At 41.3% G+C, this 16,034-nt stretch overlaps 1 protein-coding gene across 4 annotated transcripts in view; it reads left to right on the forward strand.

Annotated features, from left to right (window-relative positions):
- LOC145481955 (uncharacterized) overlaps nucleotides 1-10,214 on the forward strand; it is a 72,068-nt gene extending 61,854 nt beyond the window's left edge. For all 4 annotated transcript variants that reach the window (XM_081460530.1, XM_081460531.1, XM_081460533.1 and 1 more), the window contains one exon: nucleotides 2,147-10,214. In XM_081460530.1, coding sequence (XP_081316656.1) covers nucleotides 2,182-7,938 — 5,757 coding nt within the window. In that variant the 5' untranslated portion in view covers nucleotides 2,147-2,181 and the 3' untranslated portion in view covers nucleotides 7,939-10,214. The remainder of the gene's footprint in view (nucleotides 1-2,146) is intronic.
- The last annotated feature ends 5,820 nt before the right edge of the window (nucleotides 10,215-16,034 follow it).

Below are 16,034 nucleotides of genomic sequence, written 5' to 3' on the forward strand. Positions count from 1 at the left end.
TGTTTAAAATTCGTATCCCACTGGAAGCAATATGATGTAAAAATTTTGCAAGATTTCACCGAAGGAAATTCATGAAAATCACAAATAAAGCCATAAAAACAGTAAAAAACACATTTGTTTGGGCATTTATAATTCAAGACTAAATTCCAAAATTTTAACAGAGATGATAGCAAAATATTATTTAATCATTGCTTATTATATGTAATAAGTTTGAGAGGACTAGGTGTGAAAGCGCATGCAAAAACAACATTCAAAACGTAACACATGCGCGCGCAACGCCATAAATGATTACCCTATGGAGACACCTTAAGCACGAAAAGACGGCTGACACTTCAGACTGGGGCTGATCATTCGCGTGAAGCTGCATATAAACATAACGTAAACTTGACTTTGTCACTCAAACGTCTGTAACGGACAGAACGGCTCTGTTTCTAAGAAAAGTCTTGGCGCCATGTCAGCAGTTTGATTCTCTCTTTCTTTTCTAAGGTGTCTCAAAACAGTTGTCTTTTTTTTTTCTTTTAGACTTATCGAACTGGGTGCGATTTTTCAGGCTTGGAGCTGTACTATTTTGAATTGCTGTGCCATTGTTTTATGGTAACTCTCCACTGTGCCTTTCATTGTGTTTAAGTCATAAATTAAGATTGCACAGTCCTGTTGCATAGCAACAAACTTGACCCACTTTTTACCATCAATATCCATCAATCTTAAAAACTAAGCCGGTGACCCCATATTTTTTTATAAAAATCTTTTTATTACACACAGAGGAGGAAACACAAAAAATTATAAAAGATTCTGTGGTGTGGATTTTTCTTAAATTAAGAAAAATGGAAATTTCCAAGGTGGAGAAATTCCATTCCACAGTTTTTTCACAATTTCGCACATGCATTCCGCTTTTGCCGTTGAATATTTTTATGCATTAAAAAAGTAGGGTCACCGCATCAGTTTTTGAGATATTAGCTTCGTGGATATGGAATTTTTCACGCTCGTTCTACGCGTAAATTAAAATCTCGACTTTACAAGATCGCACTTTACGCACGCGTGAAGGCGGTCCGCTGCTCAGTAAAGCCCGCAATTCCACGCGAATAAACGCGAATACCCGCGAATAGTGTTTTCTTTTTCGCTGTTGTCGTTAGTGGCATAAGCGGTTGAAAAAGAGTACCATAAATACCCGAAGGTGAGACTGGCACGGTAAAAGAACGAAGAAAACCTGAAGAGTAGTCTTTTCCTGCTGCTTTTAGATTGATAGCCGGCGCAATCGATCGCAACATCAACATCACAAGATTCGTTACGTTCCAGCACAGCGGTTTAAAAGAATGTTTTTACCTCTGGAAATGCCTGAAGGATGGATGTTTTCGAAGGTAAAAATAAGCGACATCACAAACAACTCACTGACCTTATCGGAAACAAAGTTTTACGGAATAGCCTTCGCGCCGCCTTGTTTGTTGTGAGTTTTGCAAACTTTAAATCTAGCGACCCCTCGGGTGATCGCGTGATGCCTCGCGCTGAACTGCGCGTTAGAGCCCAGGCTTCTCACGGAAATATTACTGTTTTGAGCCACCTTAAAAGGAAATGTTTTATAAGAATATCGAGGCTGAAATTTGCGAAAGTTTAAGAATATTTGAAGAATAAACCCGAGGCTGACACTTTCAAAAGAAAATTTGGTGTGTTAAAAAATTGTAAATAGAAATAAAATTCTTCCTTTCTCTAAGCGGCAAAACCAGCCAGAAAGCAACCAAAACAGCATTAACACATTTCTGCAAGACGTTATGTACGTGACATCAGGCTTTAATATCTGCAGGCTGGCTTCAAAATTACTTTAACACCAACAAGACACCAAATTCGAAAAATATTCAAAAACAGAAATGCCACACCCTATAATCTAAGCATATCCACAAAAATATTTTCAGCCTAAAATCGGCAGAAAAATAAGGATATTCAGCCTCGCGGCCAGAAGAACTATATTCTTATCAAAAAAAAAACAGTGTACATGAAAATTACCTTTTTATCCTAATTTCTGTAATGTATTTCAATTTAAAACAGGAAAAGTAAAATCAGGAAAGTCAAAAAAGCAAACGAAACCTTCAGCTAGCAACCGAGCTCGACAGGGTTCTAATTGGCTAATTACAAAGTTTTATTTCTTACAAAGGGCTGAAGTCAAACAAAAGGTGACGCAAGCAGAAAATGGCCGCTGTTGCAATAGAATTTACAGAAGAGCAATTGAACTACTTCAGGATCTGTTACGTTGTCACTGATATAATAACTGAAGGTCTCCGATCAATTTTCAAGCAAGAATGGGACAATCGCTACAAGACTACGTTAGGAGAATGGAAAGATGAGCCGGGGAATGGATTGGACTTCAAGAACGAGGAATCTCCCGGAAACCAGAGAAGAAACGCCAAACTCCTAGCTACTATGATTAACGGAGACAGAGAAAAATGGGATTGTACCATGCTCTTTTACGCCATTCTTTACTCCGATTCCATCCGTCCCGGTCTCAATCCAGTCGTCAAATCACATATAGATGATCTCAGAAAGTTTCGAAATGAAGACTTTGCGCACATGCCAAAAGGTCACCTCGTGTATCCAGAGTTTCAAATCGCCATTGGTAAATTTCATGCTGCATTTCAAGGGCTCGGTCTCTCTACCTCCCAAATTCAAGACATCCAAAATCAGAAAAGGTTTCCAACAGAGGAGTTAAGACGGGTCTTGGAAAAGGTTGATGACCTGAGACAGGAACTTCAAGAAAAGGAGAAGAAGCTTCAAGAAAAAGGAAAGGCACTTCACGCAAAAGGAAAGGAACTTCAAGAAAAGGAAAAAAACCTTCAAGCAAAAAGAAAGGAACTACAAGAAAAAGAAGAAGAACGACAGGTCCTTGAGAATCAGTTACACAACGAAATTTCCTCCTTTTGTATTCTCCCTCCCAAACCTTTACACGACGTCGCAAGTCGCGATTTTGAGGTGGCTGAAATAACTCAACAGCTCAAACAGCTCAAAAGCACTAACGAAAACAAATTAAGTTTTCTGTACATCTCAGGGAACCCTGGAAGTGGAAAATCTCAACTGGCTGGCCTTGTAGCTGAGCAGTTCTTCAAAGAGGGCAAAGAAATTCCGTGTGCTACTTCATTTGTAATGACAATGAATGCTGAAAGCCAAGATACACTTCTGGAATCGTACGTGTCTTTTGCCCGGCGACTTAAATGTCCAGAATTAGTGGTTACAAACACCCGTAACTGCAAAGATTTGACTACGGGTGAGAAGATCACTAATCTGAAGACTTTAATCAGCACAAAAATCGAGCTTTATACGTCGTGGCTACTGGTGGTGGACAACGTTACTAGCATATCACGTGTGCATGTTCATTTACCGGAGTCTGGAAATGAGCAGTGGGCAAACGGTCAGTTGTTAATCACAACACAGGAGACTGCGTCCATCCCTTTGCCAAGTTCTTTCATTAAACACATCTCAGTTAGCAAAGGTATGAAGCCTCACGATGCCAGTTGTTTATTGGCAAAGCTTTCATTTATCGATCACAGCGAGATGGGAAAAGAAGTTGCGCAGGCACTGGACTATCAGCCTCTTGCCTTGGCAAGCGCCGCCACCTATGTCAGACAGGTGCGGCAGAACAAGACAACGTCACATTTTGGCTGGAACGACTACCTAGAGAAGCTTAAAAAGGGGCAACGAGGTACCACTGAAACCATCCATGCTGAAACTAATCCAAGCTACCAAGAATCTATGACCACAGCAACAACACTGGCTGTTGAAAAGGCAATGACGTGCGACAAAATCATACATCACACGTTCAGTCTCCTCTCTGTGTGTGCGCCACAACCTGTAAGTCAAGACGTCGTGATCAATTATATTCTCAACGTAGATGAAGAAATTAAAGATAAAGAGATGATTGCTATGAGAATCCAAAGATGTTCACTCATATTAAATGGTGAAGACGAAAGTGGTGCCCTTATTCGGGTGCATCAGATTGTTTATGATGTCATTAACTCTTTCACTAGCGATTTTCCGGAGATCCAACAACTTCAAACTGTAGACGCAACCGTTAGATCATTCATTCAGTTCGTGGAAAGCAACCTATCAGTGAATTGGGAGGACACTGATTCTCTTGTCGACAGCAAGCCCGTCATACCTCATTTAAAAACCTTGTTTATAAATACTGAAAAATTGTTTCATAAACGAGACACTTCTCAAGAAACCCAACGCAGCATAATAAATGTTCAGCATTATCCATCTTCCTTTAGAAAACTTGGCCAAATTTGTCAAATGCACTGTTTTTTCGACGTTGCAATAAAGTACTTCAGCCAAGCATTACAATTCGTTCAGCGTAGTGAAGTGTATATCGAGAAAGATGAAGCAGAATGTTGCATTTTCCTGGGTGATGTACACCATTGCCTAAGTGACCTGGAGCAGGCCAAAGAGTATCATGAACGTGCACTTATCATTTATCTGAAAAAGCTCGACCCTGACGATCTTGATGTGGCAAGGTGTCACACTAACCTTGGTACTGTTCACCGCGACCTGGGTGACCTGGAGCAGGCCAAAGAGTGTTATGAACGTGCACTTACCATTCGTCTGAAAAAGCTCGACCCTGACCATCTTGATGTGGCAGCGTGTCACAATAACCTTGGTACTGTTCACCGCGACCTGGGTGACCTGGAGCAGGCCAAAGAGTGTTATGAACGTGCACTTACCATTCGTCTGAAAAAGCTCGACCCTGACCATCTTCATGTGGCAGCGTCTCACAATAACCTTGGTACTGTTCACCGCGACCTGGGTGACCTGGAACAGGCCAAAGAGTGTTATGAACGTGCACTCACCACTCGTCTGAAAAAGCTCGACCCGGACCATCTTGATGTGGCAAGGTGTCACAATAACCTTGGTAATGTTCACCAAGACCTGGGTGACCTGGAACAGGCCAAAGAGTATCATGAACGTGCACTTACCATTCGTCTGAAAAAGCTCGACCCTGACCATCTCCATGTGGCAATATGTCACAATAACCTTGGTACTGTTCACCAAGACCTGGGTGACCTGGAGCAGGCCAAAGAGTGTTATGAACGTGCACTTACCATTCGTCTGAAAAAGCTCGACCCTGACCATCTTGATGTGGCAATGTGTCACAATAACCTTGGTACTGTTCACCAAGACCTGGGTGACCTGGAGCAGGCCAAAGAGTGTTATGAACGTGCACTTACCATTCGTCTGAAAAAGCTCGACCCTGACCATCTTGATGTGGCAATGTGTCACAATAACCTTGGTACTGTTCACCAAGACCTGGGTGACCTGGAGCAGGCCAAAGAGTGTTATGAACGTGCACTTACCATTCGTCTGAAAAAGCTCGACCCTGACCATCTTGATGTGGCAATGTGTCACAATAACCTTGGTAATGTTCACCGCGACCTGGGTGACCTGGAGCAGGCCAAAGAGTGTTATGAACGTGCACTTATCATTCGTCTGAAAAAGCTCGACCCTGACCATCTTGATGTGGCAATGTGTCACAATAACCTTGGTATTGTTCACCAAGACCTGGGTGACCTGGAGCAGGCCAAAGAGTGTTATGAACGTGCACTTATCATTTATCTGAAAAAGCTCGACCCTGACCATCTTGATGTGGCAATGTGTCACAATAACCTTGGTATTGTTCACCGCGACCTGGGTGACCTGGAGCAGGCCAAAGAGTGTTATGAACGTGCACTCACCACTCGTCTGAAAAAGCTCGACCCGGACCATCTTCATGTGGCAATGTGTCACAATAACCTTGGTAATGTTCACCACCACCTGGGTGACCTGGAACAGGCCAAAGAGTATCATGAACGTGCACTTACCATTCGTCTGAAAAAGCTCGACCCTGACCATCTTGATGTGGCAATGTGTCACAATAACCTTGGTACTGTTCACCAAGACCTGGGTGACCTGGAGCAGGCCAAAGAGTGTTATGAACGTGCACTTATCATTTATCTGAAAAAGCTCGACCCTGACGATCTTGATGTGGCAATGTGTCACAATAACCTTGGTACTGTTCACCGCGACCTGGGTGACCTGGAGCAGGCCAAAGAGTGTTATGAACGTGCACTTATCATTTATCTGAAAAAGCTCGACCCTGACCATCTTCATGTGGCAATGTGTCCCAATAACCTTGGTACTGTTCACCAAGCCCTGGGTGACCTGGAGCAGGCCAAAGAGTGTTATGAACGTGCACTTACCATTCGTCTGAAAAAGCTCGACCCTGACCATCCTGATGTGGCAATGTGTCACAATAACCTTGGTAATGTTCACCGCGACCTGGGTGACCTGGAGCAGGCCAAAGAGTGTTATGAACGTGCACTTATCATTTATCTGAAAAAGCTCGACCCTGACCATCTTGATGTGGCAATGTGTCACAATAACCTTGGTACTGTTCACCACGACCTGGGTGACCTGGAGCAGGCCAAAGAGTGTTATGAACGTGCACTTACCATTCGTCTGAAAAAGCTCGACCCTGACCATCTTGATGTGGCAATGTGTCACAATAACCTTGGTACTGTTCACCAAGACCTGGGTGACCTGGAGCAGGCCAAAGAGTGTTATGAACGTGCACTTATCATTTATCTGAAAAAGCTCGACCCTGACCATCTTCATGTGGCAATGTGTCACAATAACCTTGGTACTTTTCACCAAGACCTGGGTGACCTGGAGCAGGCCAAAGAGTGTTATGAACGTGCACTTATCATTTATCTGAAAAAGCTCGACCCTGACCATCTTGATGTGGCAATGTGTCACAATAACCTTGGTACTGTTCACCAAGCCCTGGGTGACCTGGAGCAGGCCAAAGAGTGTTATGAACGTGCACTTACCATTCGTCTGAAAAAGCTCGACCCTGACCATCTTGATGTGGCAATGTGTCACAATAACCTTGGTACTGTTCACCAAGCCCTGGGTGACCTGGAGCAGGCCAAAGAGTGTTATGAACGTGCACTTACCATTCGTCTGAAAAAGCTCGACCCTGACCATCTTGATGTGGCAATGTGTCACAATAACCTTGGTACTGTTCACCAAGACCTGGGTGACCTGGAGCAGGCCAAAGAGTGTTATGAACGTGCACTTATCATATATCTGAAAAAGCCCGACCCTGACCATCTTCATGTGGCAATGTGTCACAATGACCTTGGTACTGTTCACCGCGACCTGGGTGACCTGGAGCAGGCCAAAGAGTGTTATGAACGTGCACTTACCATTCGTCTGAAAAAGCTCGACCCTGACCATCTTGATGTGGCAATGTGTCACAATAACCTTGGTACTGTTCACCACGCCCTGGGTGACCTGGAGCAGGCCAAAGAGTGTTATGAACGTGCACTTATCATTTATCTGAAAAAGCTCGACCCTGACCATCTTCATGTGGCAATGTGTCACAATAACCTTGGTATTGTTCACCGCGACCTGGGTGACCTGGAGCAGGCCAAAGAGTGTTATGAACGTGCACTTACCATTCGTCTGAAAAAGCTCAACCCTGACCATCTTGATGTGGCAATGTGTCACAATAACCTTGGTACTGTTCACCAAGACCTGGGTGACCTGGAGCAGGCCAAAGAGTGTTATGAACGTGCACTTATCATTTATCTGAAAAAGCTCGACCCTGACCATCTTCATGTGGCAATGTGTCACAATAACCTTGGTATTGTTCACCGCGACCTGGGTGACCTGGAGCAGGCCAAAGAGTGTTATGAACGTGCACTTACCATTCGTCTGAAAAAGCTCAACCCTGACCATCTTGATGTGGCAATGTGTCACAATAACCTTGGTACTGTTCACCGCGACCTGGGTGACCTGGAGCAGGCCAAAGAGTGTTATGAACGTGCACTTACCATTCGTCTGAAAATGCTCGACCCTGACCATCTTGATGTATTAGCTGTTCAGCATAAGTTAACTCAGCTTCAACAGATGATGTAGAGTATGTCCCGAAAGAAGCATGTTCATCATACTCGTAATGTACGTTGCACAATACTTTGAATACACTGGATCTTGCTAGGTTAAGGTTACAGATGATGTCTGGTAAAGTTCTTGTCTACATTTTGTTTAAATGGCTTAACAAATTATTAAGACTCTTGAAACACATTCAGTAAGCCCCATTGGGTGCGGATACTATAGGCTTGAAGATCGTGTCCGAATCCATTTGTTTCCCGGCAGGCGGGATAACGTTTGACTGAGTTTAACTTTTGCCTTAAGGACCCGGATAAATATGGAAACTATTCAAGTTTGTAAATTTTATTGCTGCAGTCGTTATGGCAGAGTAGAAACATAATGTCAGCTTTAGTGTAAAAAAGTAAAAAAAATCCTCCTTTGAGATTTGTTAGAAAAGATGAGAAAGAGGAAAAATGGTGATTCGATGAACTGATTGAATATTGGATTTTTTAGTTAGAAAAGATAGAAACCATCTTGAGTTTTTTCCTACTAACTATATTTCTTAACGTATCTTACGTTTTACTCCCCCTTAAGGTAGCTGGCAATGGTTTCCAGCACTCTTTTATCAGCTATACTTTGACGGATCATTTCTAAAACTCTTTTCTAAGTGATGCTGCAATATTGGTATCACTCAAACCCTTAGCTTACCGAATGTTAAACCAGTAAAGGTAATCGTGATGGCATATAAGGTTACCATAGCAATAGCATAACCCCTTAGAAACACCCTTAATGTTATAAACAGTTAAAACTTAAAGTAAGAGTGTTTCATGTAGGCTGTTGCTAAGGTAACCTGTTTATATAAAAAGAATGACCACAACTTGTTCACCATTTGTCCTTTGTTATGTTTCAGTTCCTCCAGATAGTATGTTAACATTCGATGAAGTGTCTCTAACAAAACAAAAGAGTAAAGTAGTTAAATATTTCATATTTTCCTCGGTATGTTTCGAATGTGATGCGACCGGCATATAAACCATATCTTAGATCCATAGCAAATTGTTAAAAGGTGCAATAGCAATGTCTGTAATATTATTGGTATATATCGTTTCAAACCTGACTGAAAAATCAACATCAATTATATTGAAAGAAAGAATGAGTGTCACATGTTAAACTTTTGTAGAACATTCAAGTCCAGTTTAGTTATATTATTAAACAATAATAATAACAAATTTCATATTACGACTTTTTGCTTTGCACGATTTGTCTTGTAACTGACATTTAAATGGGTTTTTAAGCGCCATTAAACGAGCAGTCTTTATTTTCCTTCCAGCTGGCTAGAGCGGTGTCCAGATTGATGGTCGGAAAGAAAACAATTTTTAATTCAGAAAAGGAGAAGTAAAGAAATGGCAAAGATGTCTCAGGGCTGTGCCTTGAACATAAAATTTCAAAATCTCGTTAGTTCTGTTAGTTTATGTGAAACAGGTTCCCCAGATCTCGTGTTTCATTTCTCCTGGGCCCAGTTATATCCTTTCTTCTGCTCTTGGACTGTTTGACGCATTGTATTCCAAAGCCAAATTTTTCACATGGATGAACAAAATATTTCAACACGGATGCTTGAAGCTAAGATTGCGTCAATACTAACCCAGAGCGTTTTGTTCCCCTTATTGGGATGTCTTTAGTCGGAGGACTGGAAAGGTCTGTTCGATGACACTGATCAGTTAATCCCCGGACATTATGTTGTTTCTGATGGTGTATAAACTACTGCAAACTTTCTTGTTTTTAACGTCCTTTTGATCATGAAAAAGTGTTGTCCAATACACCCAAAGTGAGTCGACTCGTCTAACTTGGTAGTCGACTCCACGTCCCGGAAGTTAATCTTCGTGACGTCTATTCGTGGTAGAGATCCGCAAACAGTAATAAATGCAGTTGGTTGAGGTTTCTCTGTCGAAGGCTGTTTTGCTGAACTCGTATCTCTAAGCCACTGCACTCGACAATGTCAAATTAGACATGCGGTTTTTATACTCGTATGCTATATCCATTTAACAGATTGACGTCAGTTTTTCGTGTGTCTGTTCTGTTATTGATCATGAATTTCGTCATAACATTGTCAAAGTAGCTGTGGATCCACAAGGCGATAGCCGAGTGGATCCGCAGACTACTTTAACAATGTGGTGACGAAATTCATTGTTAATAACAGGACAGACGCATGAAAGACTGACGTCAATTTGTTTTTAACGATACAAATCGTCAAATTGTCTGCTCTCGCTCGTTGACGCATCGCATAAAATTATAAATTCATGTGTCTGTCCACTTACTGACAATGAAAATTAGCCAATGAACGCGCGAGAATTTCTGCAGTTATCGTAAAAATTTTGAAGTAGTGAGTGCGAATAGCGAATATTTTCTTCTTATCGACATAATTTTCGGACATCTTTGATTTTAGGAAAAGGACTAGAAGACAACAACACTAACAACATGTCAAGAGCTCTGTGTCTGCTTGATAAATTGAGCCTTTAAGTTACTGCGTAATTCTCATGACACATAAGACTGATTCTGTGTTGATCAATTTATGAGAAAATAGATGTTGATGCCTGCAGATTTTGGACTGAAAGGTCACCGGCAGAAATTTTCCTAAACTGAGTTAACTATACATAAGTAATGCCCGGGTGGGTATTCTCATAAATATCGGATAGGTGTGTGCCGCGAAGGGTCTTAAACCCTGACCCTATTTAAGGATGAATCAAATGAAAATTGATACCCTATTTCAGGTTCAAACCCGAAAAATGACACCCTATGCAAGGCTCCAAACAACGACTAACCACCACGGAAAAACATAATCTTTATAAAATCACTTTGCTGATCATGATACTTTAACTTTAACAGATCATTTGTTTTCCGCTTAACTGGGTGTTTACGCACTGCTATTTTAGCTGATACAATTTAGGCACCCTAAGGGTCACACCGGGACACTATGCCAACATGGGCGAAAATGATACCCTATTTGAGGATCAAGAACCTCAAAAACCATACCCTATCCCGCGGCACATACCTATATAGCCTATATATGGGAGTACCCCTCTCCCCCGGGAAGTAATGGCAACCTGTTCCTTCTTTTAATCGGCCAGCATGTTAGGAATATCGGACCGTAATTACCCGGTTCTCAGTGGCATCGGGAAACCTCATCTTCTCTTGAATTTGTTATTACTTCAAGCAAACTAAATCACGCAAGCGTTTGCCCCGCGGGTCATTCTGGAAATTCTGTTTTAAGGGACCCGATGGCAAGATAAAGTCATACGAAACGTGAAAAACCACGCTCAATGTTTAAATCTACAATTATTGCTCCAGTGCGTGACATACATTCGGCACTGGCTTTGAGAGGTAAGCTGTGTATCCTTGTAAGTCACGCAAATCTGCATAACACAACAGTAGAAAGGTAGCAAGTAAACATACCAAACGCGCCCGCAGAACCCGTAAAGAAATAAACGAAAATTAATTCCCGTATCCCGGCCCAGAGGAGGGGGTGGGGTTATTCCGCAAAGTAATCGGTGGGGGTGTGTAGCCCAAAAACTTGAAACCTGTCCACTGTTCCAGACCAAACTCTGTGATTTTCCATACCCTGTTTCAGACCTCGGTAAAAAAGCGATACCCCATTTCAGACCTCCAAAATTAGTACACGACTCTTTTTTATGACAGCAGCTAACAAGAAAGGGCTTCATTTGCCTAGACATTTGAGAAGGGCTACAAATTTGCCAGTGTTGATGCTATGCCAGCGTGAACAAGATATCCTATTTCAGACCAACATGGTGAAAATTTATTCCGTTTTTGAAACGACCAAAACCCCTCATAAACCATACGCAGCATATACCTGCAAAGCCCATACAAGAGAGTATCCCCCCGGTGTCCTGCAACCTCGTTCTCAGGGCCTTGTCCCTGGCTTGAGAGTTAGGCCAAGGTTAGACTCAAAGCCAGGAATAAGGCCCTGGGAACGAGGTTAAGAGGCTGTCCGTGTAAGAACCGACCACTCGATTTTAGGCCGAAAACAGAATTTCTTCAAATTTTCTCTGTGAGACAGTTAGTCCATATGATAAATAAAAATAGCAATAATTTGGCTTTAAGTGCTATTTTTCAATATTTCTGGCGACGATTTCCGAGTACGGTCCAAAACCGTAAAAACCATTCTGTTTCCAGTCAAATTTAGACGTTGCGCTGAAGGAGCTGAAAAATTACGCTTTTACTTAAATACAATAAAACTTAGAGATAATTTTATTTCATGTTTTTTCTTTCGATTAACGGTAAAATATTTAAAATCAGGCTCAAGAAAAATTAATCATTTTTTTAAAATGCCCTACAGAGAGCGTTCGCAAAATTTTAGCGGGCATGCTGATGGTTGAAGGAGTGTTTCTCAAAAGTATAACGTGATCTGGAGCCCTAACCAATATCCATGTTTAGTACTAGGGCTAGTGTACCGAGAACAGGAAAAAAAACTTTGGGCACTAACTTTTTGGAACTACAGGAGAGCGATCAACGTAGCTAATATTCAGACGCGAAAGCTTGCGTGACACAATTTCGCGCCGATTACTGTTCCTAAGTTTCCCACATAAATTCTTAAGTTTCCCGCATGAAATATTACCTTGAAGCAAATATTCTCAAAACGTGCTTTTTGCTCTGGACAAGGCATGAAAAGCCTTAAATTCACGAAATATTCTTCCAATTGGGAATTTATAAGCTAAAATGAGCGGCTGCGGTTTAAGTTATCTTCTGTCTGGCCTAAAAGCTGTTTCTAAAATTCAGTTAAATAATTAAGGTTTGGACTATATGTAAAAGGACACTCATATTTAACAGTTAGAACCGTTAATCATATAATTTAATGCCAAGAAAGGAAAAATTATTGTTCACTAGTGTACTTCAGCTGTAGCGAGAATCTAGATTTCAGTCGTCTACATTGTAGCACGCTAGAATGTCTAAGTTATTTTTAGCATGTCACGGACATTCTTAGCGCGTTAGTTTAAAGTTGCAATAACAATGACTGCAAGATTTGCATGCTGAATTATACGCTTTCTATCTTTGGCTCCATTTTCTTTGAAATAGCGTTTATCTCTTAATACCAGCATTGTCGATTAAGTAATTCTCTTCAGCGAATTCAATCTATGCAAATTTGGTGCAGGTTTACACCGCGATGTGTCAATGGGGAGTTCATAGTTCCTGCGAGCAAAAAAACAAAACAAAAACAAAAACAAAAAGAACAGAGTGGACGCCTGGAATTCAATGTTTATTCTACTCGCTGTGTTTCCGATGGCGTGCAAGAAGGCAAATAAAGTTGACAGTGCTACTAGTTTAACACTGCTACACAAAGTTCCGCGATTCCCCACAATATATTTACAATTATTTCACGCTGTTAAAACCATTTTCGGTCACTTAGTTCAATAAAAAGAAAACAAAAATTGTTAAGCCGTATTTAAAACGCCCAATACATTCTGAAGAAGACAGTTTGTGAACTTGTTATCCTAACGGCGACATTCACATCCTTTTAGGAATTTGGATAGGTAAACTACCAAATTCTTTTTCCGATCTTTTGAAGCAAAGGGAACTTCAAAATATCTAAGTATCTCCTTCAGCATAACTACACTGAAACTGTCTAGTTTGTCGTCTCGTGAGAGGTCGCACAGACATCCAATCTGCTATGATTACTACTGCCTAGGACTGAGCTGGGCGTCCACATTCTCCAGTACCCCACGCCTTTCTTGCTCTTCCTCCTCTGCGTACACGTCCTCTATCTGCATCTCTTGGTTCCCCTGCCTTAATTAATTCTACGTGTGGCGGCCAGTCTCGAGAAGAAGCCTTGCACTTGACTCTTCGTTAGCCAGTCTTTTCTTTCAAACATCCAGGAACCATCTGGTTTCCTCGATGTCCTCATGTCTGCAGCCACTTTTCCGGGATCTGCTTTACTGCCAGTTCTCTCTCCGAGGTCGAATTTCGTGGTTAGGTACTGTTTAACCTCATCCGTAAACCGCACAGCTTGACTTCGAGGCTTGTGTAAAGCCCAGCCAAGCTGTAAGTCACCACAAGAACCAGAAGCTCCATTTTTGTCACGTTGCTCATCTCTATGTACCACAAGTGCGCGGCCGGTTTCCTCGTTGTTGTCAACAGTAAGGAATTTTGCGACCCAGTCTCTTCTGAGTTTGTCTTACACTGTTGCGGAGCCCCTGCGTACTTGGCGGTGTTCGCCAACATCAAGATGACTCTCAAGCTCACTGAATTTCTTAAACACCATCTGACATCTGACATCTGACATTCATCAAAAATGAATGTTAATAAACTTCCTCGTAAGGGTTTGTAAAATACCTAGAATCTGCGGCATGAAGATCACACGATTACACACCACGCCCACCTGCCCAACCCTTTTCCGAAACGAAAAAACTCGTAAACCTTAACCAACCAGCCGGAAGTTGTATTGCTAAGTAGCTTTGTAAAAAAAAAAATGAGCAAGTTTTGTTAATGTTGTTGTTTTGAATTTTGTGTAATATTCATATTCAGAACAAACTATATTTCATTGCGGCAGGGTGTCCGATAATCTCCCAAACCGCACTCGTGAAATGACTCATGGAAAAATGAAGTCTGTATTACCGTTAGGGCATTCAAACGTAAACAATATGCGGTGGTTACAAAATAAAATCTTCAAAGCTAAAACTTACGCGAACCAACGGGTGTAGCTTCTCCAAAGATGTTTTTAATTTCCCTGGCTAACTTGAAATTAATTACATGGGTTCCAGTCACAGTCACCATGTCTTGCCATGATGTTTTGGATACTGGCAGGTCTTAGGGGCTTGCCAGTACTTTCCCAGGGTAAAACGATGAGCTGGACAAACCGTTATGTTTTTAACCTGTTCTTCTGTGAGCTCTAGAAGACCTGCTCTTGCCAGGATTAGATCCTTCTCACAAACATTTTTCCTTGACAGGTGGTGATTTTGAAGATGCAAACTGATATCGCCGCACAGCTGTTTAGGGCTACACATCCCGTAAATCCACGACTACTTCCGCACGTGCCACTTGTAATTGCTGAGAAGGAGCACAATCCTGCCGTTGCAAACAGCAAAAACGACGCAAAGCACAAACAATAAATTCGTTATCTCTTGCGTAAACTGGGTAAAAAGCTGTCGACGTCAGACTTCTACAATTTGCATAATTCAATTTTAGCACAAAGACCTACGCAAAAATAGCAACACGAAAAAAAAGAATGTTGAATAAAAAAGGCAAAGCTTCTAAGTCATTTCTAAAATCAAATATCAACAGTAAAATAATTTATTTCTCAAGTACCCAGGATTGGTATTGCTTTTTAACGCGCAATGCAAAATAAGCAAAAAGTGGTAAGGAGAGCTGCCAAAATAGCTTTGACATTCCAGTGTGTTTGCCGACTGAAATCGACATCTTCTTATCTGTACATCTGAGGTACATTCGCGGTACACTATTATTATTTTTTTTTCTTGGCAATAATCATATGATAAACAGTTTTACTTCTTAAATATGTTTAATATGGAACTTCTGTATAGTCCAAGGCCTGTAATGACCCAATTTCCGCAATTGTGTTTAGGCGAAACTTAAGGCAACTCACGCCACAGCAGTTCGCTAATAAATTCCCAATTTTAGAGGAATCTTTGGTGAATTTAAGGCTATTCATGCCTTATCCCGAACAAAGGGTACGTTTTGAGAATATTTGCTTCAAGGTAAGATCATTTTATGCGGGAAACTTAAAAATTTATGTGGGAAACTTAGGAACAATAATCGGTGCAAAACTGTGTCACGCAAGCTTTCGCGTGTGAATATTAGCTATGTTGATCGTACTCCTGTAGTTCCAAAAGATTAGTGCCCAAAGTTTTTTTTCCTGTTCTCGGTACACTAGCCCTAGTACTAAACGTGGATATTGGTCAGGGCTCCAGATCACGTTATACTTTTGAGAAACACTCCTTCAACCATCAGCATGCCCGCTAAAATTTTGCAAAGGCCTTCTGTGGGGCATTTTCAAAAAATCATAATTAATTTTTCTTGGGCCCGATTTTAAATATTTTACCGTTAATCGAAAGAAAAAACATGAAATAAAATTATCTCTAAGTTTTATTGTATTTAAGTAAAAGCGTAATTTTTCAGCTCCT

Source organism: Orbicella franksi, chromosome 3, assembly GCF_964199315.1.
Source record: "Orbicella franksi chromosome 3, jaOrbFran1.1, whole genome shotgun sequence".
Classification (NCBI taxonomy): Eukaryota; Metazoa; Cnidaria; class Anthozoa; order Scleractinia; family Merulinidae; genus Orbicella; species Orbicella franksi.